Consider the following 24,956-nt stretch of genomic DNA (forward strand, 5'->3'; position numbering starts at 1 on the left):
TTTTTGACTGAAGATCATTAATTAAAAACTGTCAGTGGTTTTGTGTGAATTTCAAAAATCACACATTATTTTATTTCAGCATTTTCCCTGCCTGGCGTGCTGCGTTGCTGCAGTGCAACACTGAAGGAAAAAAAAAATAGGACATGGTTCTTTTTTCCAGCTGCAAGCAGCATGTCAATGCAGCTGCGTTTTACAGGGCAAAGCTCTCAGTGCCGAACTTCAGGATAAAATGTTTGCATATACAGTAATGATCAGTCCTGATGCCCACATGTTGTTGACTTTGGCACATAATTGTCAGGTTTGTTGTTTACCCATGCCGAGGATGCAGGCGTTTAGAGATGCATGTCAGACAGTGTGTCACATAAATGTGCAGCCTCTCTCTATATTCACTTAGAAACTGTGAGGGTTGCAGCGTATTTTGTGTTAGAATACCATACATTTCTTCTTTTAATTGTGGTAAGACAGTACTGTGCACTATTAAACTGCACACAAACTGAACAATGAGAGTAAATTTCTGCCAAGGTTTCCTGAATACATTAGTGGTTGGAAAATGTAACCCATCTAATTGGGAGTGCAATTTATTTTTAATGTGTGTTCGATTCAGGTTGTGCATTGAGAGTTTTTCACTGATGACCGTGGTTTAGAAGGCCTGTTGGTTTTCCATTCACAAAAGTTAAAAAAAAAAAAAAAAACAGAACATGACTCCCACTGGAACCTAAATTACCCCTGAAGCATGACAGCTTCTTACATTTTCTCGAAGTGCAAGCCTCCCCATTCAGTTATTGTGATATCAAATCAAGCATGTTACTGTTTAGACACAAACTACAGCATCAGATAAGCACTAAATTCAGCAATCTCACACTCTGCTGTTGAGAATAGAATATACAACAACAATCCATGTACAGATTGGTGACCAATTAAAGGAGCAACCTGAACCTTAGACTCCTACATTGAGGCTATTGGCTCTGTTTGGCTGTGGAGGGCATTTTACTGGTATGGTTTAGATGCACTTGTCTCCTTAGAAGGAAGGGCTAATGCAAATCAATACAAAGTTGTTGAGAGCGATCATCTTTACTCTATCATGAACACTTCTATCCTGCTGGGAGTGGTCTCCTTTAAGATGACACCATAGGACATGAAGGCTCACTGAAGGGTTTTTATGAGCGTAACAATGATGTGAATCATAAACTGTGGCCTTTATAGACAAACCTAAAGAAGATATTGAGCAACTATTTCAAACAGTGCTCTCCAGTGCCATCATCAGGTTCTAGAGACCTAATTAGTGCGAAGATGCACTGAAGCTCTCCTGGTGGCACATGATTGCGCAACAGCTTTCAAAGTCACTTTATGTTGTTTTTCCTTTAATTTTTTACCCTTCTGTACATATGCCAATAAGAACAGACATTACATTTTTACAAATTTATTTCATCCCAAACTGCAAAACTAATTGAATAAATAACACGTCCATGTTTTATTTTTTCCTTAAGATTTCTATTAACATGCATCCTGACCTTGTGTTTGCCTTGTTGATTATGAACCCCTTTTTATTAGTTGCCTTTGACAAATCACACAACTTACAAAGTCCATCTAGTGTGCGTAGATGCTAGGTTTACAGCTAAGCAGCATTTTGCTGGACATTGGAGGCATACAGACACAGCTGAACACCAGCACCTTTTATTTGTATGGCGTGTCAAATCGGTTCTTTTCACTGACTTGACAGAAGCAAGCAGAAATATAGATTGTTTTGCTTTTTTTTCTCGAAGGAGATGAAAGGGTGGCAGAGTGATGCAGGCAGGCTGATCAAGGGACACGGGGAGGGGCAGTCTTGGAGTCGGTCCTGCTCATGCTGCACTTGCATGCATTATCACTCATTCACTGTCTGCCATCCTCCCTTATTCTGTCACTCTCTGTCTCTTTTCCTTCCTCCCACATTCTCCTTTCATCCTCGACCTACTTTCTTGGTGGTGGTGGGTGTCGCTATACGACATGGAGCTCAGCGAGAAAAACACAAAGCAGAACTGGGACAGATTCTTCACGCTGCACAGATCACTCTGGAGGATTGCACCCTTCTCTCAAATCCACTGTGCCGTTCACTTATCCTGCACCTCAACTTTGTTTTGAGGCTTTATTGAGGCCCCTTGTGTCCCCCCACATCAGCTCATTTAGCGTGTCTCCCACTTTAACCCCCAACGTCACCCATTCCATGCACTTCAATCGTTACTGTCCCCATGCGACAAGTTCTTTGTTTCTTCCAAGAACATTATACCTTGTTTTTCTTTCCGCAATTTATTCAAAAGATGCGAAACTCCCTGCAGGCTGCAACTCTCGGGTTTCAGTTCAGTATAGGGCAAGTATACAACGTATAGGAAAAGAGACACTTGAACAAGACAAAGAAAGCACACAGGCTAATAGGCAATTTCATGCTATCGTCTTGGCTTGTTTTCCTTCTGAGGACACAGTGTCAGATAACTAACCCGATGAACTAGTTCACTCCAGTTTGTACTTTCACACCACTGTGGGGATCCTCGTTTCCTACCAAGTAAAATCAACTGTTTTTACGTGTGCAACAGTCTGGTGTAGTTTTCAGGGAGTCTCTGAGTAGTAAAGAGGAGGCTGTCTGTTTAGATTTATACAGGAGGAGGAGTAAGGAGGTCTTTATACTGTTGTTTTGATCAGCTGAATGTTAATGTTAAACAAATGCAGTCTCAAAACCAAATGTAGTAAATACTCCTATTTTTGACTTTTATTTAAATTTGAAGATAAATATTGGCTTCATATTGACTATAAACATTGTTTGCTGATATGATTCATCTGTCGGTTAACTTACTAAACTAATGGATGACGATTTAGATTAACTGACTACTTATCATGTATCACATAAAAAAACATCATCTGTGTTCTGCTTTTCAGAAAATGTGGGATTTTGATCTATTGCTGTCATATCCTTTATACTTTGACAAAACAAGCTGCTGTAAAATATAGTCTTTGAACTTTTTATAGATTAATAGTTAATGAGGTAATGAAAAAAAAATACACATAAATCAGTAATCAAATAGGGGATTCAGATTTCCTTTGGAACTGTCAGCTCTATTGTTCCAGTTTTGTCTCCTCATTTCTGTTGGCTTTGGTCTGCCTGGTTTTTGTTTATTTTGGTTTAATAATTTAATTTAGCAGTGCATTACTCATTCCAGGATGAAGAATGATGCTAATAAATGCCATTTGTCATATAAAATCTTTACAAATATCTAAAGTGCAAATCATTGTAGCCTTTACAAAGTGATTCAGTGACTTTTACTTAAGTTGTAAAATGAAATGATATATGGTTGGAATTACTTTATCAACACTGTGTGTGGTCGTTGTTTTAAAATACATTTCTTTAAGAACATGCAGCATGGTCGTAGATGCATTACAAACTACCTCCATCAGTCATCCTTCCCACTGCCATCTGTCAGTCTGGGCATGAATTCCTGTTCATGTGGATTTAGGCCAATGTAATCTGTTGTAGTCTAACAGCAAAGATTATTTGGTTTTGAAACCACTTGATTAAACTACCACCCTTCCAGCCTTGGACCCTTTCAGTTTCTCACCTCACACTCTTCTTCCTAGTTACCATGGTGATGGGGATCCCCACAGTGAAGCGGAAGGTGAAGTCATATCTGTCAGAGACGCTACGTTCGCTAATAGACAAGCTGTCACCAGAGGAAAAACTTGACTGTGTCATTATAGTCTTCGTTGGGGAGGTGAGATCTCACATTTACAGCGTATGAGTCATAGCTTAATGCTTATGCACGAAATTAAAAAAAAAAAAAAAATATATATATATATATATATATGTGCTTAATGGTCTGTTTGTCTAATGTCTTTCTGGTACAATCGCTGCAGACTGACCTGGAATATGTTCAGAGCGTGGTTGCTGGTCTGGAGAAAGAGTGAGTACAATTTTTTTTACTTCCTGACACTTCCAGAAAAACTGTGAAAATCAGGATTGAAAAGACACTGACCTCAGACAAACTCCTGTATGTGTGTGTGTGTGTGTCACATTCTTGACATCACCAATGGCTTTCTTTCCTCAGGTTTTCTACAGAGCTGAGTTCAGGCTTGCTGGAGGTGATCTCCCCACCAGCCGCCTATTACCCCGATCTCACCAACCTCAAAGAGACTTTTGGAGACTCCAGAGAGAGAGTCAGGTAAGAAAACCATGATCGGGCATAACATCTTGTTTCATATTTGTGTTCAGAGCTCTGACACGTGATTAGAAAAAACTGTGACAGAAATTATTATCGGAATTGTGGAGAAAGCAAAATTGAGAGAATGAAATGCAGGAGAGCTGTGATGAGGATTGCAGAAAAACTAGAAGGATGAGTCAGGGGGAAAGTGGGAGGGAGAGAGCAAGCGAGAGCTTTTAGGTAGGTTGCTTAGGTACTTAGTATTCCACAGGCATTTCTCAAAGTCAGAGCAAGGTCATCAGCAGCAGCACCCTCTATCTCTGCCTCTCTGTAGTGCTCGGTCTGATTATCCTCTGTACTTATCTTCTCTTTATAGTTGGCTAACAACTGACTTCATTAGAAATCTGTTTATGGTGCAGTTTGTGCCGACACTTGTGGAGACTTAAAATATGTACTCGGATAATAGCCCTCAGGCAGAGAGGACTGTGTGTTGTGTTTGTTAGTGGGTGTTTTTGAGCACAGATGCTTCTGATAGCAATCTGAACTGAATCTTGTTTAACATGGTGGTTTAAGTGTTATATTTTAGACAGTTTTTGTGTGTGTGTGTGTGTGTGTGTGTGTGCGCGCGCATGATTTGAAGTCAGTGAGATAGAAAAAAGGCTTGTTATGTTATCTCACTGCCAAAACAGTGGCAAAAGTCAACCACCTGGCTGAGATTAAGTGTGTGTGTGTGAATCCGTGCACTCATTTTTGTAGTGTCTCTTCACCTGTGCATTAAAAGTATGTGGGTTTGCATGCATGTGTACTCACATATGTTTCTCCGTGCCACATCCCACACAAGAACACCTGCAGCCCTCGGTGACCAGCTATTAATTAGACTGCAACATCATTTAGATCAAACAATTAGCATGACAGCTTTGGTTTATAAATTATTCAGAGTCTGCTGTTGCAACGTTCCATATATCTACAGTACAGTTTGGCTTTTTGCATGTAAAGCAGTGTGTCTGACTTGCTTCCTACCAGTATAATATCTGTGAACATACCTTAAAATGCACAGAGATTGATTCACTTTTTATGTGCATGTGGCTCTTATTTCGTGTGTTGCTGATTTCTGCTTTGTTTAGATGGAGAACGAAGCAGAACCTGGATTATTCCTTCCTAATGATGTATGCTGTGAGCAAAGGAGTTTATTATGTCCAGGTATGTCCTTAAATGCAATAATAAATAAATAAATACTCCCACTAAGGGTGTAATGGTATGCAAAATAGTAGGCGTGTTAGTATGTGCTTTGGTTTTGGAGTCATGGTTTCATAAGCGTTTGATACATCAAAGAAAGCCAAAACAATGCATAACATAGTTTTTTTTTTTTTAAATATACAAGCGTTCACTTATTTATTGGCCACAACTGTTTAATAGTTAATACACTCAGATACTGGTATATTGCAAAAAAAGAAATAATCAACGTAAACTCTCTGACTTGTGTACTTCAGTTTGAGATTCGGACGAGTACATCATATTCCTAATTAATGTCAATTAAGCAGTCAAACTAGTTTACAATGTGATGTTTATTTCATTAACATGCAGGGCTAAATAGTACTTTCTTAACTTCTGTTTTGTCAACATTGAGGACACAACCATCTCATTTAAAGACACTTTATTGGAATTGTCACTGCACAAAACCTACTGGTGGCTTTAAGTTTACTTTTACTTTGATCTCCACATCATTACTGGTCGATTTTGAGCAGAGGAGTTGCAGGCTCTGGCCTCCCAAAGAGACCGATTAAAGCGTGTAGTGTGAGTGAACACAGTGTACAATATTTATAAAAGACCCTACTATCATGCTATAGCTACGACAACTGGAGTAGAGCGAATCACAGGGTGTACCAAACCAAGGAAGTCTCATACCGAAACATATGTCATGTGCTGTACAGTTTAGAATGAATAGGCGTACCGTTATGCCTCTTGTTCCCATTACAACTTGTGTGAGTGTATTTTAAGAAGGGCCCTGAAGGCGGTTACTAACATGTCCATGTGAAAGCCTGTTACTAGGCAAACATCGGTTTTCTTTTTGTTTGTCATACCAAATTAAACATAGCAAGTGCTTGACGGAAACTGTTGTTGCAGTCATTCGTCAGAGCCAATGTTGTCTTTTCCCCCCCGACTGTTATTAGCCTAATCCTCTTAGACTTCCACAAGTCCTATCTGTTGTCTTGGCCAAACTTAGCGTCATAAATGTGAGTTGAACTGCTAACACCAGCCGTTTACTGTGTTATTAATCTTTCATTTTTCTGTTTTATTCATGGATGTGTCATTTCCATTATCTGCTTTCACCTGGAGGGAAGAGGTATTGTCTGTTTGCCGTAGCATCGACTGCTACTCTAGTTTAGTGTAGCGACTCAGAAGTGTTCCGTAACTCCGACAGTTGTCCTTGAGTAAACATAGAGGAGTCTCCTTCCTGCTACTCACCCTCTCCATCAACTTTAAATCCTAAGTCCACCCCCAAAAGGGATTTCATCGGCCTTACATTTAATATTTTCTGTTCATCTGTTCCTTTAGCTGGAGGACGACATCGTGGCCAAGCCCAACTACTTTGCCACTATGAAGAACTTCGCCCTGCAGCTCTCGTCGGAGGACTGGATGATCCTGGAGTTCTCTCAGCTGGGCTTCATTGGTACAACCCATTAAAGCACTTGATCAATACTCAGCATCCACGGGGACATCAAACAGAGCAACATCTGCATTGTCAGCTGATTGCAAAGGCGAACAGTAGCATTTCTTGCTAAATGGATTTTCCTTTCCACTTGTCAAAGTATTCACATACTGTAATACTTGTAGTTATGATAAACAGTCGAATGCGATGCGGGTTCATCCAGAGCAGCCAGTAAAGAAAGGATGGAAATCACATTGATCACTGTCTAAATTAAGTCATTGCTGTTGGCAGAGAAAAGTAAATCCAACTTAAGCATGTCACTATAATATATGAATGAGGAATAGGTATATTTATATTGTATTATATTTATATTAGTCCAAGTGAAACATTTTTGTTTATTGTTTTGTTTTTGAAATTGCAAAGTAAGGGCTCTATTAATGTTGATTTGCTTCAGGGCCCATTTGTCAGTGTTTTACCTGATATATGATCATTTAAATTGAATCATAGCTTTATTTACAAAACACAGATTTAATGGTGGGCACACAACAGAGTGTTGCATACGCTGATGTATTGTAAATGTAGTTTCATATTTAACAGCATAGTTTAACAGTGTGGTAAACTTTTATGTTTGTCTCTGAGCAGTCGCTTCTTCTTTCTTCCACTTGTACATGTTATAATAATTCCCACCATCATTCATCTAATAGGAGAGTTTTTTTATATGAGGTATTGTAGCTGAATGTTTGGCAACACAATTTATCGATAACCCCGGGAGTTTCCTGTGTTCTACTGCTGGAAGCATATTGTTGACACTTAAACAATGGCCTTTATGCTTTTTGTCCACAAATGGTCCTTTGAAATGTAAAAAAAAAACTTGCAATGTGCTTCCATTGCTTTCACTGATGAACCGTACAGACTTCAGTATAAAAATCTTGAAACAGACCAAGACAGAAACCTTTTTCTCATCGACTTTTGGAACACACAGCTGAAATCATTTTTCTCAGGGTTATTTTTTATGACTATAATTTGTCGTGCCGTTCATGATTTTTAAGAAAGACAAGTTCCCAACAGGACACTATTTTGTTGTATTAATTCCAGTTGATAACGCTCTTTTTATTTACAGCGTAGCAACAAGTCCCCTAAGCTGTTTTAATGGTTTAATCATCTTGTTGCAAATAATTGGTTGCTAATGAGCCACTGTGGAGGATCAATGATCATCTATAAACTTGTTCTCTCTTCCCTACAGGAAAAATGTTCCAGGCTCCAGACCTGAACCTCATTGTTGAGTTCATTTTTATGTTCTACAAAGAGAAGCCCATCGACTGGCTGCTGGACCATATTCTCTGGGTCAAAGTCTGCAACCCTGAGAAGGATGCGGTAGGCACTGTGGTTACTGTATACCTATGAGTTTCAGTGTAAGGGGAATGGGTTTCATCATTTTTCATTTCTCCTTTTTTTTTTTTTTTTCCCCAGAAACATTGCGAGCGACAGAAGTCTAGCCTTCGTGTGCGGTTTAGACCCTCTCTGTTTCAGCATGTGGGACTCCATTCTTCTCTAGCTGGAAAGATTCAGAAACTCACAGTGAGTCTCACGCCCTCACCGTTGTTTTCAACAGCAGATGAAGCCATTTCCTGTGTAGAAACATTGGTTTCCCCTCTGTTGTCGTTCGTAGGACAAGGACTTCCTGAAGCCATTGCTCCACAAGATGCATGTTAACCCCCCAGCTGAGGTCTCCACTTCAATGAAGGTATCACTTCACACTTCCTATGACTTTAATGTTCTCGTTATCACCCATTGTATAGGTGATAGGAATATCGCTAAAAATCCAGATATAAACGTAATGTATCCCAAATTATACAAAGAATACAAGAGCATAACATGTGTCTTGGGTCATGCAGGTGTATCAGGGTCACACACTGGAGAAGACGTACCTAGGAGAGGATTTCTTCTGGGCCATCACTCCCACCGCAGGAGACTACATCCTCTTCAAATTTGACAGGCCTGTTAGCATAGAGAGGTAAATGTGAAGGGGGGGTCTATCTGTTTAGCGACATGTTTATGTAGCTCTTTATCATTTGCAGTGAAATAATATGATGAGCCTACAAAACACACACACATACCTTCCATAAGATAAGCCTTTATTAATCCCACAACAGGGGAATTTTACAGCAGCAAAGGGGATGATGCAAAAATCAGTGGAAAAATGCAAATAAACAATGAAAAGATGCAGAAGTACTTTTGATATTGTACAGATTATTCCACATTCAGATATTGCGTGGGATTATTCTATATGTAGGAAAAGACTGGTATTTCACAGAATGATATTGCACAGACTGTTACGCAAGCAGACAATACTGATATTACACACATTCTTGTACATATAGGAAAAAACTAGATGATGGGTTTTTTTCAGTTTACTAAATATTTATGACGCAAAGATTTTAATGCATTGATGTTGGACCAGTGTGACATATTTGCATATATAGGCATGTGCAAAAATCTGTCTTTTCATTTATTTTAGTCTGCTGTCCTTCACTGATTCAGGTTTAGACGTAGTGTGTGTGTGAGTTTGTGTGTGTGTGTATGTGTGTGTGTGCGTGCTATTCAACTCTGGGGATCAGGGTGAGCTAATGAGAGTGCTCTAAATTAAGCACACTCAGGCCAGCGCCCTGCTCTCTGTGGAGCCGAGGTAGAAAGGGAACAAGACTGTGAATATAAAGGGAGGTAGTAGGGGATCGGCCATTAAATTTATGTTAATATCTAGTCAAGTGGAGATGTGTTGATTGTATTCACTGCTTGTGTAAATATAGTATTAGGACCGGGACATTAACTCATCATCATGTAAGTGGCAGCAAGTGGGAAAAGAGCCATGTAGTGTTTCAGTGTGTTTTCTTGTCCCCTTTTGAGTGACACCAATTTCTCTGGCTCCGACTCTTCTGCTGTGCTGACAAGACACATCATCAGCAGTTGGTCAAGAGATGGAGCATTCTGTATAATCTGTCACTGCCTCTGTCTCTGGCTGTCATTTTCCCTCCTACTCCCACTCTCTGGCTGCTTAACATTTATTAATATAAGTAAATACACACACCCACAAACTTGAGAAAAAAGCTCTGTTTTAGATACAGTAGGGGATAATTATCCTTTATTTTGGGTTTGAATATTGCCACAAGTCCCATTCCGCACGACGCCCGTGGTTTGTGCATTCAAATCATCCTCCAGTTTCTCTGAAATCTACGATTCTTTTGAGCTTTGGCAGGATAACAAGAAATGCTTGAATTTATAATGTTCAGAACCTGTAGCTATGACTTGAATGTGAGATGTAAGAGAATAACATTTTTAACCACATGTATCCAACTGACATTGAAGCCCCAGTGACACAGAGGGGTTTACATACTTTTTCACATCTAAAAGTAGTTTCACTTCGCGGACATAACTTAACGTCCACACACGATTTGATGGACTGTCTGTGTGACGGCTACCATGAGGGAAAAGAATGCTTATCCATGTATGAAAATATTAAAATGAATGCTTGATTTGATTGGCAGGTTCCTGTTTCGCAGCGGTAACCAGGAGCACCCTGGGGACAAGATCGAGAACACAACAGTGGAAATACTGCCCGTTTCGGTATGGAAACAGGCACCCACACACACACACACACCCCACACACACGCAACAGTCTGTCACCCTTCTCTGATGTGATGTGCAAATAGCTCTGATTAGATTACATTGAGTGGTTGCTCTTAGGGACGTAGCGTATTGATTATTGACAGGAATGTGAGCGTGACAGAATTGCTTGCTCTACCAGAGGTGATACATTCTGACATTGTGATCCACAGTTTGCGTCTGAAGCCTTGCTAACGTCTGCATGAAAGCTGCTCAAACAAGGAATCATTAAGATTTTAATTTGTGTCTTACGTTTTGTTCTGCTGCCCATCTGTTTCTGTCTTCACATGTCAGGAAAGTGGACTGCAGACCAAAGAGAAGTACAAGCGAACCGAAGACCGCTTTTACAGGATCGGTGAGTGAATTTGACAGTCTGTTGATGCTGTATATGTATGAATGTATATAAACACACTGAAACATCATGATCAGATTACACGCTCGCACTAGAGATGCCTAAAGCGATGCGATGCTGTGGTGTGCGAACGATATGAAGTGTTATCAGTTACATTTAAAAAAAAATCCCCTCCAGTTGCATTCTTCTATTCTTTTTAATATTCAGCTTTATCCATGTGTCTTTAATTTAATGTTTCACAGCGCAACATATTGGTTAAGTAAATCTGTTCATGTTTCTAAGTAATCTTTCACGTTTATTTTTTCCCTCTCCACTTAAGCACCTAGTTGACTGATGAATTATTTGCCATGCACTCACCCTATAAATGAGATTTATGGTACTGTCAGGGTTTTTCCTGGCTGAGAATAGGCCTTTGGGGGTTGACTACACACAACAGTAAGCGTGATCGGTACACATATAGTAAAGGCATTGAGTCTGTGTAACCTTATTTTACAGATATCTATGAAGTTTCTTGTTTATTTATATTTTTGCACTGAAAGGACTGCACCTTCGTTTCGTTGTACTTGTTCCAATGACAATAAAACAAATCTGAATCTGAATCTTAATCTGTTATTTCTGACCACTTGATAAACAACAATGTTGGTTATACTTGAGTAAATAAATCCCCAGTTAACAAAACTAGTTTAAAATATGTCTTTATTTGTATATTCTCAATACTTATCATGTTGATGTTAGTGATTTTCCTCTATGCAGTCCAAACCCTGACTTCATATGTGCTTTGTATGTCTATCTGTGTTGGAACACACAGGTCAGTTTGAGAAAGGTGTGGCAGAAGGAGCTGTAGACCCTTCATTCAATCCTGTTCTGGCACTTCGGCTCTCGGTTGTCAAAGACTCTGCTGTGTGGGCCATCCTCAGTGAGGTAAGCCAGTCATGCTGCGCATGTGTTATCCCCTTGCTTAGTATTACAATAAATACCACTTCCTCCAGAAGCATGCTGCATCCTCCTTTCCTATTCAGTAACACAAATGGTGTTCTGCTCTCTCCCTGCAGATACATATAAAGAGGATAACTGGCTGACTGTTCTGGAGGGGGTACATGAATCATGGCCCCTGGGGGACCAAAATCTCCTAGACTGCTTACGCAGGGCCTCTGGCACCTAGCAACCAGCAGTGAAGTCATTAGAGCCCACTAGAGTTGCTCGTCTGAGCTTGTCTGAGGAACGCCACCTCTCTGTCCCCACTCTTCCTAATGTACCTTGTTATTTTGCTTCTCATCGATCGTTTCCTCCCTTTCTTTCTGCATCTCTCCCTCACTCTTGTGCTCTTCATTTATTTGTGAGAATGTGAATACTACTGTCTGAAGAACAACAGCGGAGTGCGTGAAGACATCTGTTCCCAGCTCTGGCTCTCAAAGTGACTGTGTTTGTTCAGCAGCTTTGAAAACAATCACAAAAATTCCTGGACGAATGAGGTTTGAATCTTCACATCTGGGGAGAACCAGTCACCTGGCCACTGGTGTAGATGCTGCCAAAATCCTTCTCTGCTACTCAATGCTGCCACCTTCGGGCATGCTGGGGCATTGCACTGTCACTAGCGCCTCAGCAAAGCCCACGATGATCAAGAATGTTGTCATCACCAATGGCCAGTTGCTCTCTGTTCTCAGCAGAGATGACGGAGCTCTAGATCAACACCAGCCCAAACAAAAATGTTTTCTTCACTCCCAGAGTGTTGTAGGTCACATTTAAACACTTATCCTGACACACAAACTCAGGATGACCTTACTGTTCCAAAATCCTGCCTGTAGCCAGTTGGTGACAACTCTGACCATGGGCCAGTATCAGTGGTAACTACCGTAGTCCATCAAGAGAATAAGTACCATGACACCATATCTATCTCACCTCTTGTCTGACAGGCTGTGTTTGACCTCAGTGTCCATTTATAGTAAACCAATCAGACATTGCCTTGGCGCCATTTTCCTGAAGGAATATATTGTTATATTGATATATTATTACAGCTATGACTGACGATCTATGAAGGTGACTTAATTTATTTGAAATAAATCTTTAATTTGTACAAGAGGTAAAATATATTTTTATTCTATTAAGAGATGTTTATGGTAGCTCAGAGTCTGTGTTTTTGTGTACTTTGTTTTTTTTTCTTTTTTTTTCTTTTTCTAAATTGCTATTGTACTTTTTATTTTCTTTATAACAGCTACTTGGAAAGCGGTTTGTTCGTGGGTGCGAGTAGCTCAGTTCAGTCTGTACCAGTTTCTTTTCACTTGAAGCAAAACGTTTTAACTAAAACCGTTAATTTTCACTGTAAGAAAAACCTGAATGGTAGGAAAGTTGTGAAAGATTCTGTTCAAGTAGTTGTTGATGTGCGTCAAAATTGGAAAAATGTGCCTTATATCCAGGTCCCTTGAAATTGTCCCAGCAAGGTTATTTCAATTTGTTCCCTCTCACTTTTTGCCTACAAGTTAATTGCTGGATATACTAATATTTTTAAAGCAACACACAGTCCAATTAGTGATTGGATGTCAAGAACAATATCTCTGTTATGCTGAGTGAAAGTGGTCAATCTGGTTGTACCAGATAAGCATCTGAAACAGCGTGATTTGCACTGCTTTTTCACTTTTTTTTTTTTGTTATTCTTACAATCACATCCTTCATCATTGTACACAATCTTCCATTTTCCCCACAGTTTCTTCCCTTCACATTCACTTCACAATTCATTTTGTCCATTTACATATCTGGTTTTTTGGTTGGACAAAATATTATGACTACTGATTATTGCAGAGTGCACCACTGATTGTATATATATAAAAACAACAACAACAAGCGTCATCTCTTTCTCTATCGCTCTCTCTTTTTTCCTCTCTTTATTGAAATCCACTTGGCATGTTTTGTGTGTGTGGCTGATGTTGTGAGTGGAAGCTATTTTTAGGTGAAACTTCACTCATTTTACATGTTAGTGGTTTATTCAAGGGGGTAGTGAAGTGCCTTTTGGTGGTATTGATATGAAAATGGAACAGTTTTTACTATTCATGCTTGTTCAAATGCATGACAACGATTTGTAATTTATAAACAATGTTTTTTGTTTGTTTGTTTGTTTTTATTTTATTTTTTATTTTTGTCCGAGCAGGCTCCTCCACCCCCTGATCAAACCATCTACACTTGAGCTGTACTTAAGAAAACCGAAGTGGTTCAGTCTCTGCCTCTTCATCAAATGTTTTGAATAGGGAGGAGATGCAAGCAAGCCACTTGAACTGTTGTTTTGAATGGGAATGGACAATTCCAGTAGTGCTAGCAGGACTGGCTTATGCCCCTTTCCTGCATCTACATACAGAGACTGAGTGCATGAAAATGGCATGAAACGGTCATGTGATCCTTGAGATCTCCCCTACTGCATTTGTATAAAGTGGACAGTAAACAAAGGAAACAACCCCAGACACTCATCTGTTCATGTGCCTTCATCGTGTACATGTGTATGCCTGACTGATGATTTTGGCATCGTTTTTCATGGACATTCTCAAAATAAATGATAAAAGTTGTTAGAAGTCATGGCCATTTTGTGTTGTGATTTTGTTCTACTTGCGTCACTCATGTCATCTGCATCACCAGGTTTGATTTAAAGGTAGCTCACTTCTCAGATGCCACCAGAAACCAACAGAAAACAAGGCTGACACAGCCTCCTTACGTTATACAAATGGATTATTTGTTTACGTTCTCAATATGCATGAAAAACTACAAGTCTTCCCGGCATGCACTTCTTTGCGTCACCTCATCCGTTTTCCCATCATGCCGTTTCAGAAACATGGTGGCTCACAGTTTTCATAACAGCACCGATGTCACTGCTGGTAACTAGAAGATTCCTGCACTTGAGAGTTTATTATTAAGGCATAACTGGTGTTAAAGGTAATTCGGAACAATGCCGAAATATTACGAGGATAAAGAGGAGGACCACAGAGCCTGCGCCGGTATCAGAGAAGACTTCAAGGCTTGTCTCCTTCAGCACGACTGTGTTGTTAAGGTAAGTTAGTGTACTCTGACATGTTTATCCACAAATATTGATGTCACAGCTAACCACAATTTGCGGTAGCATTGATTTTTTTACTTTTGAGTGGAGCACAATGAAAAGCGTTTATCAAGTGTAAACGCTAGCTAACATTTAGCTAACCAGAGGTCATTAATGAGCATAGCCATTCTGTCATTCTACGCCGCGCCAGACTCCGTTCAAAAAACTGGCAATAAATATTGAATGAATTCTATACTTATAATTTTATGCACTTGACTGTCCAAGTCAAGTGTAATAACAATCGACAGACGTTACTGTTCAGTTCGGCGTTAATGTACACATACTCACCTCACAGTTCTTCTGATAAAGAACTTCTTATTCATTTGAGTGTGCGCTAGCTTACTTGCTAACGGTGTGTTAGCTCACACAAGAACTTTAGCTAATAATGAGAGCTAGTCCTGATATAGCGAGTTACTTTTGGTTTCTAAAGACATTTAAGGTTGCAGTTGCAATGGCCGGTTCAAAATGTTTGTGGTGTATTTAATTTTAATTCAGTTCAGTTACTTTAATTTCATGAATACCAATGCAAAAGCATCAAAACAGGTATAATTTAGATATATGTTTTTTTTTTTGTTTTTTTTTAAAAAAAGGTTAGAAAAATAAAAGAAGAATAATAAAAAAAATAATGCAGTGATACAAAAAGAAAATAGAGAATGTCAAGAAAGCCATTGTCCACACTGATAATAGGCTCTATCAAAAATAATAATATTCAGTGATGTTTTATTTATGCATCTCTCAGCCTATGACATGGAGCCACATATGATGCAGCGAGATCAGCTGTGTCTCTCCCACCAACACAATCTGTTGCCTGTTATTGTAGTCTAGTTCTGAGAAATTTGGGATCAACGCCTCAAACTGTCTAGACGTATTTTGTTTGTTTTTGAATTTGCAGTAAAAATCTTGCGTTGTACAAAACAAGGTTTTGTATTTTTCACAGGTCATAATAGATAAAAACCTTTTTTCTGACGTAAACAAACATTTAGAGTTATTTAATAAACTGTCATTTTTTTCACATTTGAATTAAAATCATGATTATATAAAACAAAGTATTCCATATTGATTTGCTACACTTGATGATTCTTAACAAAATTGTTGAAATATAGATATTTTCTCAATTCTGTCATTTTGGGAGGGACACCAGAAATTGTTTAATGATTGAATGACTCTGTCTTGTTCCGAGACAGAACTGTTGTCACTGCTCTTGTTGTGATTGTATATAGCTGGAATGCACGGCCTAATCGCAGAACAAGCTCAATGTATTCTACCTGCTGTCTTCATTCATCAGGAGGGAAAGATGCCCAGTGAGTGCCTGAAGGAAGGCCACTGCAAAGCACTGCAGACATCATTCTTTGAGTGCAAGAGGTCAATGGTAGGTCTGCTTCAATTATGTACTTGGCAATTATGTAAGAACTGGTGAAACAGAAACTGGCGTATCAGACATCAACCATAAAGGGGGAACTTAAGACAGTCATTATAAGCTGATATACAAAACACTGCGTGGTATGTGGGGAAAAAACGGGGAATGTTTCATCTTCCTCTTTCCTACAAGCTGTGTTTTCCCAAGTGGCATAAGCATAACGAAACAGACATTTTATTCAATACCCATGACTGATCTATAAATTAAATCAAAGAGAGCTTGAGTCATGTGTTCAGATGTGTTGCATAGACTGATGTCTGTCCTCTGTCTGCAGCTGGACACAAGGTCGAGATTCAGAGGAAGGAAAGGAGATTGAGGAGCCAACTGAATGCCAATGCAGCCGCATGGTTGAGTGAAAGCTGGATGAGCAGCTGTGAATACTTGAACTTGCTCATGTGTCAGCGTACGCTCAGCGTTGCAAAAGCCCCATCTGATGAACATGTGTGAGGAAAGTGGAACCCAAAGGACAACTAAATATGAAAGAAATGTTCACAGTGACACAAAACAGGATCATTAGCAGAGCTGCTGATGGGCTGAAGTTTTGGGCATCTTGATTCCTTGTGAGAAAAATGTGCTACGCTGGATGAATGAGTATGTTGAGTGTAATGATAAACAACTGCAAAAACAAATAATGAATAAAATGTAAAATAACAATTTCTATTAATGTTTTTTTATTGAGGTACTATCATAAAAAACACAAACATATTTCCAGTGTATTAATAAAAATGTGTTTTTCTGATTACATCATCATACCACTGAGGTATACAGTATGTTAGTCTATCACTACAAGTGCTCTTAGCTGTGTGAGTTCACCAGTTTCTTCAGAGCTACAACTGGGTAACAAACCTTCAGACTGAGCTAAAACATGTGGACAGTAACCCAGTCCCTCATTCAGATCTGTCATTTCAAAGCAGCCATCATCATCTGCTCAAACTTCTTCATATCCACCTTCTTCATGATAACAGCTTTGCGAGTCTTCTTGAGAAAACCCACAGTGTCTACTATCATCATGCCTCTGGTGTGTGTGCCCGTCAGCTCGACACTGACGGGGTATTGGTCGCTTTCTAGGATGAATGAATCGTCCACAGCAGCGGCCATGGCGTACGAGTCGCAGGAAATAAATCCCGAGCCGCTGACAAACTCCTTCTCGAAGCGGTCGCTCTGCGACACCTCGATGCTGTGGCGGAAGATCTGCGCCATGAAGCGAGCTTTATCAGTGTCCTGAGCCAACCAGGCGTCGCAGAACTCCTGGAGAATGCAAACGCAGACATGTTGCAGCATTTTTTGTTGTCTTATAGATGAATCTACATGTATATGCTGAAGTGTGTAAAAGAGAGCGTTACCCATGACAGCTTGCTGTAGCAGGTAAACTCCCAGCAGGCCAAGTATGTGGGACAGTGGTAGTCGTTCAGCACAATGTACGCAGCTTCTGGATCAGCAGTAAAATTGAACTCACCACAAACTGTGGTGTTTCCTCGAGCTGCATTGTAGAAGGGAGACAATATTGAGAACCCCTGGTAGACTAATTCGACTACAATTACTAACACTATGCTCACAATTTATCATTTTCATTACTGACGAATCCTTATTGGATAATATTTTCATCTGTAGTGAACATGTCAAGTGGCAAACTGTCTAAGATCCAGACATATTTGATTCACAATAAAAGAAAATTAGGAAAAGCAGCATGTTTGCAGTGAAAAATAGCTGAAATAGTTCATTTACAATGTGTTCCTCATTCACACATACATTGTTGTAATAGTGGCAGAGCTACCATGCAAGGTGCTGCCTGCCATTGGGAGCAACTTCTGGTTCAATGTTTTACCCAAAGACACTTCAACATGTGGAGGATCAAGAGATCGAACCGCAAACCTTGTGATTAGAGGACAACCTGCTCTACCACCTGATCCACAGGTGATGATTTATTAGTAAATATTTTCTATTGATCTGATAATCCGATAACTGTTTCAGCTCATCATAGCAGCTTTAACGACAGCAGTGCTTTCCTTCTCTAGAGGATGTCCAGCCTTTAGTGTTTTGACTTTTCAACTCCTCCGACATTAGATTAGATGAGAGACTAGCTAGCAGAGCTTAAAAGACATCAAGTCATTTGTGTGCCAACTAGAGGTATGCTATTAAAACAAAGGAAAAATGTTTAGACAAGACTCTCTTCTTATGTTGTTTACATTATTTTGTCTAGGCCTTGTGTAATGCACATGGTTACCACCATGCAGACACTAGTCGGCCGTGTTTTACTGACATTCAGTGTTTCCTCCCATGATGTAGAGCCCTCGGAGTTTGCTCGGTAGAGACGGATCCATCCTCACGGCCAGAGCCAAGTTGGTGAGGGGTGCCGTGGCAACCAGAGATACCTGATAGAGACACACACACTTAAAACATGCAAGGAGTAGCACAAAAAGCACATACACTAACGGGTCTTTCCCTTCTCACCTCTCCTGGGTTCTCATTAACAATCCTGATCATAGCTGACACGGCGCCCTCCTTCTGAACCAGGTCCAGACCGGGAGCGTTGGAGTCGGGGACGTCTCCCAGGCCGTCCTGTCCGTGGAATTCTCCCGCACTGATGGTGTCACCAAGGATAGGCTTAGCAGCGCCTTTAAACACTGGAATCTTGTCCATGAAAAGAAAAGCAGACCAGATGAAACACAAGTAAGAATGATTCCTATCACCCGACTTCCAAACGGATGCGGAAGTTACAAATAATGTTACAACTGACAACAAAAGGTTGGGCAGGATGGTGACAATGGAAATTTGTCAGCAAGAGTGCAATTATACAGACAGACTATTTTATGGCATCACCAGGTTGCTAAAGGATTCCTAAATTATTGGGATAACCTTAGCTTAACCGAAATACGCCCTTAATGCTGCCTGAAAAACACAACTCCAACGCTCTAATGCCAAATGAACAACTTTGGGCTCTATGTATAAAAGACACTGACACTACTGAAGTAGTAAACGTGCTACTCTAGTGAATTTTGATGCAATAGAAAGGAAGCAATGCTCCGCCTATTTTAATCATAGCAGTATCAGGCAACGTCCCCATGAGTCCCATTTTATTGTCAACAAAATAACACATTAGCATTATGATATTGATTGATTTTCCAGAAAATTTTTAACTTTAAAATAGATATTGAGAAACGATAATGACAGTGAATATGACGTACTATTTGCGAGCCCTAGCACGCCTACCAAAAGACTAGGGGTGGACACTATTACATCATTTTGTTTTAAAAAATAAATGATTAATGAATTAAATACACTCAATACTGGAGGCTCTGCTAGTTTTCCTACAAACACAAATCTCAAACAATGAAGCACGCCCTTTTCTAAAGTACTTTTTAGGAAAATCTGATGCCTAAATAAGACACCTGATAGCAGAGAGATGACATCAAACAAAGAGAAGGAGAGATGGGGAGTCAAACGGGGAATGATGGAGTTCATGGCCGCCATGGACACCTACAAACTTCTGTTTACAATTGTACTTACTAATCGGCATTGCTGATGAATGCTGGTCAACACAATAATGGTAGTACTGTCATCTTGCCATGTATTCTTGTAACTCAAACTTGAGTTCCTTCTGCTTGTCAAGTTCCTGCATCAAGTCATGTGGCTTAAGGAACAACAACTCTTTGTTTACCACTGGACAGCAGAAAATTCCTCCTCATGTCACTCATCATACTCTAAAGAGCAACACAAGCGAGTACGCAAAGTGGACAGAAAATCCCAGCAGCGCCCACCTCAAGTTTATTACAGGCTTGCAGAACTCGCAGCGTGTTCTTGCACACGTTCTCCACCGTGGTGTTTCCGTGCACACAGGTGACGCCCAGGAGCTTCACGTTGGGGGCGGCCAGCGCCAACATGATGGCCTGAGCATCGTCCACACCGCAGTCCACATCCACCAGCAGCTTCTTGCTCATCCTGGACCCTGCAGGGCACAGTTCAACAACACCCATACACATTCACCATTAGGTTAGGGTTTAAGTTTATGATTAAACTGAACCTAACAGCTCTGTCACATAGAGATAAAGAACATTTAATCAGTTTATATGAACAAAAATGACTGAATAGCACCAACCTGTAGCTGAGTGTGAAAAAGAGAAACTGTTGTGCTTTGGTCTCACAGACTGGAACCAACGATGTTCAGCTGACAGCAACCTTCAAGCAGAAAGACAGAAAAGTGAATGAAGAGTGGGTTGAATGGGAGGAGTTCAAACATAGGAGGCTAAAGTTAATATTCAACTTGTCCTCCAAGAATGAATAAAACTAATATATAATCTGTTATGGAGTAAACACACAACCTGTCTTCTAAGCTTTGTCTAACTAAAGAGAGTCAAAAATCTTGATTTATACAAGAAAGAGCAGCATGTACAATCTGAAACACTAAGGTATTAGCTGTACACTGTTATGTAATTCTTATACGTGTAAGCAGCATGTTAATGTTGCAGCTAATCGACAACATCAGGTTAATCCAGTGCAGTAAACAGCACACAGCAGCACAAACACTGATTTATGGCCAACAGCAACACTACCAGGCTAACAGGACAGCTATCAGACAGAACTATGGACAAAGGTCAGAGTCTTCACCTTCAACCACAGCTCTCCTGCAGTATTTTTTTTTTCACTTTACTTTATAACTTCGTGGAGTAACTGAGCAGCATCGCCTCACCTCCCCACGGAGCTGCAGAGACGCGTTGCTGCAACACACCGAATAATCCCGGAGACATGCGGACAAATCATAAGACTGAAGTTTGCTGTTATATAGGCAGCTCTAAACGAGGAATGCGGATAGTGTAATTAAAGATTTTACATGCTGATAAATTACAGGCCTGGTTCCAGTACAGTTAGGAAGATTTGTCGAGTTAAAACATCGTAAAACTGGGATTTTTTTTGACAACTATGCTAATTTAAATATTAACTTTAGCGGCACAATGCAGTGTGCGCATGCGCGAGAATTACGGCGCGTCTTAAAGAGACACGCACATGTTGTTTTTGCATTCACAGTCGTCCTCAAATTTAAAGAAAATGCAAAATCCACAACAGTTGCTCAAATGAACAGAAACTAAAACAAGTAATAATAAACAAAAATTTGCTAAATTATAGTTTAATGAAACAAGGCATTGCTTTTGAATTGTAGTTGAAAAGAATAATGAAAAAAAATAAATACTGTCCCGGACAAATGAGAGCACTTTGCTGATGAGCAGTGGGCCAAAATCAAAATACCTGTCAACAGGTGCAGAAGTCTGATTGAGAGTTACAGAAAACACTTGATTGCAGTGATTTCCTCAAAGGGTTGTTCAACAAAATATTAGTTTACGGGTCCCATCATGCTTGTTTGCTTATTTTTAAAAAAAATATTTCTGTTGAACCACAATTCAAAAGTAATGTCATGATTTTCATTGCATTTTTATTTATTATTACTTTTGTCAATTTTAACTTATTTCAGTGACTGCTGTTTTTTCCCCCCTTTTTTTAATGGGAGGGTATAAATACATTTGACATTTTACATGTGTGTGGCCTTGGGTCACATACATACTAATAGGTAAAGTAATCCACTTCGTAAAATAGAAACTACACACAATGGAAACTTAAATAAAAGAAATACATGTAGTTTACACTCGGCCATCCTTCCAGAGAGACTGTGAACACCAGTGGTAACCCACTCAGGTGATTTGAATTATGTTGCTTTTCTCTGAAGACACTGAGACATGTGACCGTAGCAAAAAATCTAATTATTGACGGTTTGAACTTTATTCCATGTGCTTCCGTTTAAGTATCCTAACATTGTACATGTTGGCTCACTATCTAGAACCATCAATAATGTTATTAGTAACACAAATCCCATTCCTCCTTTGACAAATCAAACTGCCTGCTGTGAAAATGGCCTTTTAGGGCTCCTATCAGGACTGCATGAGTTTGAACAGACTGTATCTGATTGGCATTTATCCTTTTCAGCTGATAGCTTTGATCCCTGTTTTACTGCAGGATAAATTACACCTGCATCTTTCCGATTCTTCATTGCAACCTGAACAGGTCTAATCAACCACAATAAGTGATAACATCTGTGAGGGGGAGAATAGATAATTATGCAGGAGCTGGTGTATCTGGAGTGGCTGGAGAAGCATTAGTACCTGGAGTTCCCGCTTAATTATCTAGTCTAATGCAAGTTAGACAGTTTCACAAAAAGAAATACTATTTTATTTTAAGCAATCTGATTTAGAATGTTCACTGCCTGAGCTTCACTGTGCTACACCAGCACTGAGCCATGCTACATTGAGAAGCTAAAGGAACTCTGCTCTGCTGCAGCTCTGCACGACACTGAACTTTACTGTCACTTTTAAAAAAATAAACTATCCTTGTCAGAATACATTTTTTTGACAAAGCACATATTTCCTGACAGACGTGTTTTTGTTTAGTTCAATTGGCTTCATCTACCCAGAAATCTAACCCAAATCTAATTAAACAGGCAAGAAACAGACAGTCTTGCACAACAGATAAAGATATGCCTGTCTAATGTTTGGGTGGTTAGACTCTTTGTAATACCATTTAGATGAACTCAGTTGGAAAGACAAAAAGAGAAATAAACAAGATCTGGAAATTTAAAAAAATCAGAGAGAGAAAACCTTCAGGCATGTTTAGAGATATATAAAAATATTGTGATATGGTAATTTTCCATTAAAAAAGAAGGAATTTTTAAGGCCCCATTTCAGATCCCTTTCAAACAAGTTAATGCAAATCTCACTTGTGCCCAGAACTTTCTGATCTATGTAGAAAGAGGTGAGGTGATGGGCTTTTCTCGTATGTTGAGGATCTCTGGGACACATGAATATGTTCAAAAACTTGGGCTTTTGCATAATATGGCCGCTTTATTTGATATGTACGCTTTGTGTCTGATATAAATATGCATGCATTGTTCACTTAAAAAATGTAACTATCTGATATGAGATGTCTCCTCATCACACAAGTCCAACATCAGTATTTTTACAATGACAGTTTTAGATTTTCACATCACATTGGTGCTGGTCAGTTGAACCAGGATTTGTTTTGGCAACTGAAACTGAAATGTCTCATCCAGTGTCGAAATCAGAGGGAACATCAATCTTCATGGTGTAGGTTAAACATGTGAGTGGAGTGACTATTAAGCAAAACACATTTGAGTGGATGGAGACTTTAAGAGTCTTAATTCAGTCTTAATGCTTAATTCACAAACCATACATTTTTAATGTAATTCACAGACACAAATTTGGCATCGACAAGCCTTTATTCATTATCCAGGTTCGGTTCATCCCCCTGTGGGTGTGCAGGCATCTGCCAAACACCCCGTTCAACCTGTGTGCATGTACAACTGATCAGAACAAGGTCATAACTTACTAATAACAATGGATAAAACTATAACAGCATTTGGCAGCACCAGCCATATTAACATAAATACCTTTAAGCAAAATAACATTTTCAAAATAAAATCCCCTGTCTCTGTAAGTATTGTACAATAAGGTACATCAGAGCCTGGAGCTGACAACAGAAGAGTTGTTGTTGTTGATGGTTGGTACAATAATGCAATATGCATTATTTCACTTTATTCTTCAAACCTTTATCAAGTACTCTTAACTGCAAATGTGTACAGTTGCAATAGTATCAAGCAGAAGTCTTCATGCAGGTTAAATGACTAAAATTTTAATTGATTTCGATCGCAAAGTTCTGCATAATTCAAGTGAGTGCTGTAAAACTGAGAGTAACAAATAAAAACCCAAATCTGAAGGGCTATCAAACCACTATAATGCTGCATATGATCCTGCAGAGACGTCCTAAATATCTTTAGATATGTTAGAATTATAGAATAATGTGATGCACCACTCTGAAGCCCGTGATTTGTGAACCAGTTCCGCGCCGATGCTTTCGGCGCAGCATCAGAAGAACCTCAGAAATCACATCGGATAATACAAATGTCAGGGTGAAGTGTCAGATATATACTTCTTAAAGATCTGTGCTTGTTGTAGAGCGCAATAAGGTGTTAAATATTCAAGTGATTGAAGAAAGATAAGACAGTGGGGAAAGACAGACAACAGGCTAAAAGCACCGAAAATAAACTGAATTAGTAAGCTGTCATCCTGCAATGCAGTTTAGGTCCAGAGAAATATCTCTCACAGGTAAAGACGTGTGTTTGGATAAAGCTGTGTTGCCTACGCTGGATTTAAAGCAACACAAGGCAACGCTAAGTGCAGGAGGCTCCAAACACCAGTTTGGCTCCATATTTGACGAATAAGGTCAAATTTTGGCAATTTTGATCAAAAACTGTAATTTCTACCTTGTGTTGCCTTAAATAGTGAAGCTGGTGTTATTTTATACTTCTTCATTGTGAACAAATTCCACAAAATTGACAGAAAACAATGTGTTGCTGCGTTTCTAACTTTCTGCTGCTCTCTGCCTCAAGCCCACTGAATCCTACTGAGGATGTAAATCTTAAAAACTCGCCCCAAATATGTAGTTTTTTCCAAGTAATTTTCTGAAAACAATTTTGCACTGTAGTTTACAACTAATGTTACTCTGACAGGCTGAAATACAGTAATATTTGGGAAATATTTTAAGAAGCAGACTACTGTAGATTAATTGTATGGAAT

General features: G+C 39.4%; 3 protein-coding genes across 5 annotated transcripts in view; 2 read left to right on the top strand and 1 right to left on the bottom strand.

The window, feature by feature from the left end:
* mgat4a (alpha-1,3-mannosyl-glycoprotein 4-beta-N-acetylglucosaminyltransferase A) overlaps positions 1-14,389 on the top strand; it is a 34,079-nt gene extending 19,690 nt beyond the window's left edge. The window contains exons 4-16 of the mRNA XM_008296393.1: positions 3,607-3,740; positions 3,883-3,929; positions 4,074-4,187; positions 5,291-5,366; positions 6,723-6,837; positions 8,060-8,190; positions 8,287-8,394; positions 8,486-8,560; positions 8,712-8,830; positions 10,359-10,437; positions 10,771-10,831; positions 11,637-11,749; positions 11,881-14,389. Coding sequence (XP_008294615.1) covers positions 3,607-3,740; positions 3,883-3,929; positions 4,074-4,187; positions 5,291-5,366; positions 6,723-6,837; positions 8,060-8,190; positions 8,287-8,394; positions 8,486-8,560; positions 8,712-8,830; positions 10,359-10,437; positions 10,771-10,831; positions 11,637-11,749; positions 11,881-11,907 — 1,199 coding nt within the window. The 3' untranslated portion in view covers positions 11,908-14,389. The remainder of the gene's footprint in view (positions 1-3,606; positions 3,741-3,882; positions 3,930-4,073; positions 4,188-5,290; positions 5,367-6,722; positions 6,838-8,059; positions 8,191-8,286; positions 8,395-8,485; positions 8,561-8,711; positions 8,831-10,358; positions 10,438-10,770; positions 10,832-11,636; positions 11,750-11,880) is intronic.
* coa5 (cytochrome C oxidase assembly factor 5) lies at positions 395-16,978 on the top strand. 2 transcript variants are annotated; one of them, XM_008296392.1, is made up of 4 exons: positions 395-405; positions 14,669-14,858; positions 16,189-16,272; positions 16,595-16,978. In XM_008296392.1, the coding sequence occupies exons 2-4, from the start codon at positions 14,757-14,759 to the stop codon at positions 16,634-16,636; spliced, it is 228 nt and encodes a 75-aa protein (XP_008294614.1). In that variant the 5' UTR covers positions 395-405; positions 14,669-14,756; the 3' UTR covers positions 16,637-16,978. The 2 variants fall into 2 exon arrangements, with proteins under 2 accessions (XP_008294614.1, XP_008294613.1); XM_008296391.1 differs by lacking the exon at positions 395-405 and having other exon boundaries at positions 14,627-14,858.
* Positions 16,979-17,025: 47 nt separating this feature from the next.
* Positions 17,026-21,213, bottom strand: LOC103368133 (inosine-uridine preferring nucleoside hydrolase). Of its 2 annotated transcripts, none has more exons than XM_008296394.1 (7): positions 21,008-21,213; positions 20,417-20,496; positions 20,079-20,266; positions 18,772-18,951; positions 18,581-18,692; positions 17,664-17,800; positions 17,026-17,568 (listed from the first exon to the last, which is right to left on the bottom strand). In XM_008296394.1, the coding sequence occupies exons 1-7, from the start codon at positions 21,076-21,078 to the stop codon at positions 17,221-17,223; spliced, it is 1,116 nt and encodes a 371-aa protein (XP_008294616.1). In that variant the 5' UTR covers positions 21,079-21,213; the 3' UTR covers positions 17,026-17,220. The 2 variants fall into 2 exon arrangements, with proteins under 2 accessions (XP_008294616.1, XP_008294617.1); XM_008296395.1 differs by lacking the exon at positions 21,008-21,213 and adding an exon at positions 20,926-20,990.
* Between the last annotated feature and the right edge of the window lie 3,743 nt (positions 21,214-24,956).

Source organism: Stegastes partitus, unplaced genomic scaffold (genome assembly GCF_000690725.1).
Source record: "Stegastes partitus isolate 25-593 unplaced genomic scaffold, Stegastes_partitus-1.0.2 Scaffold1125, whole genome shotgun sequence".
In the NCBI taxonomy this organism is placed as follows: domain Eukaryota; kingdom Metazoa; phylum Chordata; class Actinopteri; family Pomacentridae; genus Stegastes; species Stegastes partitus.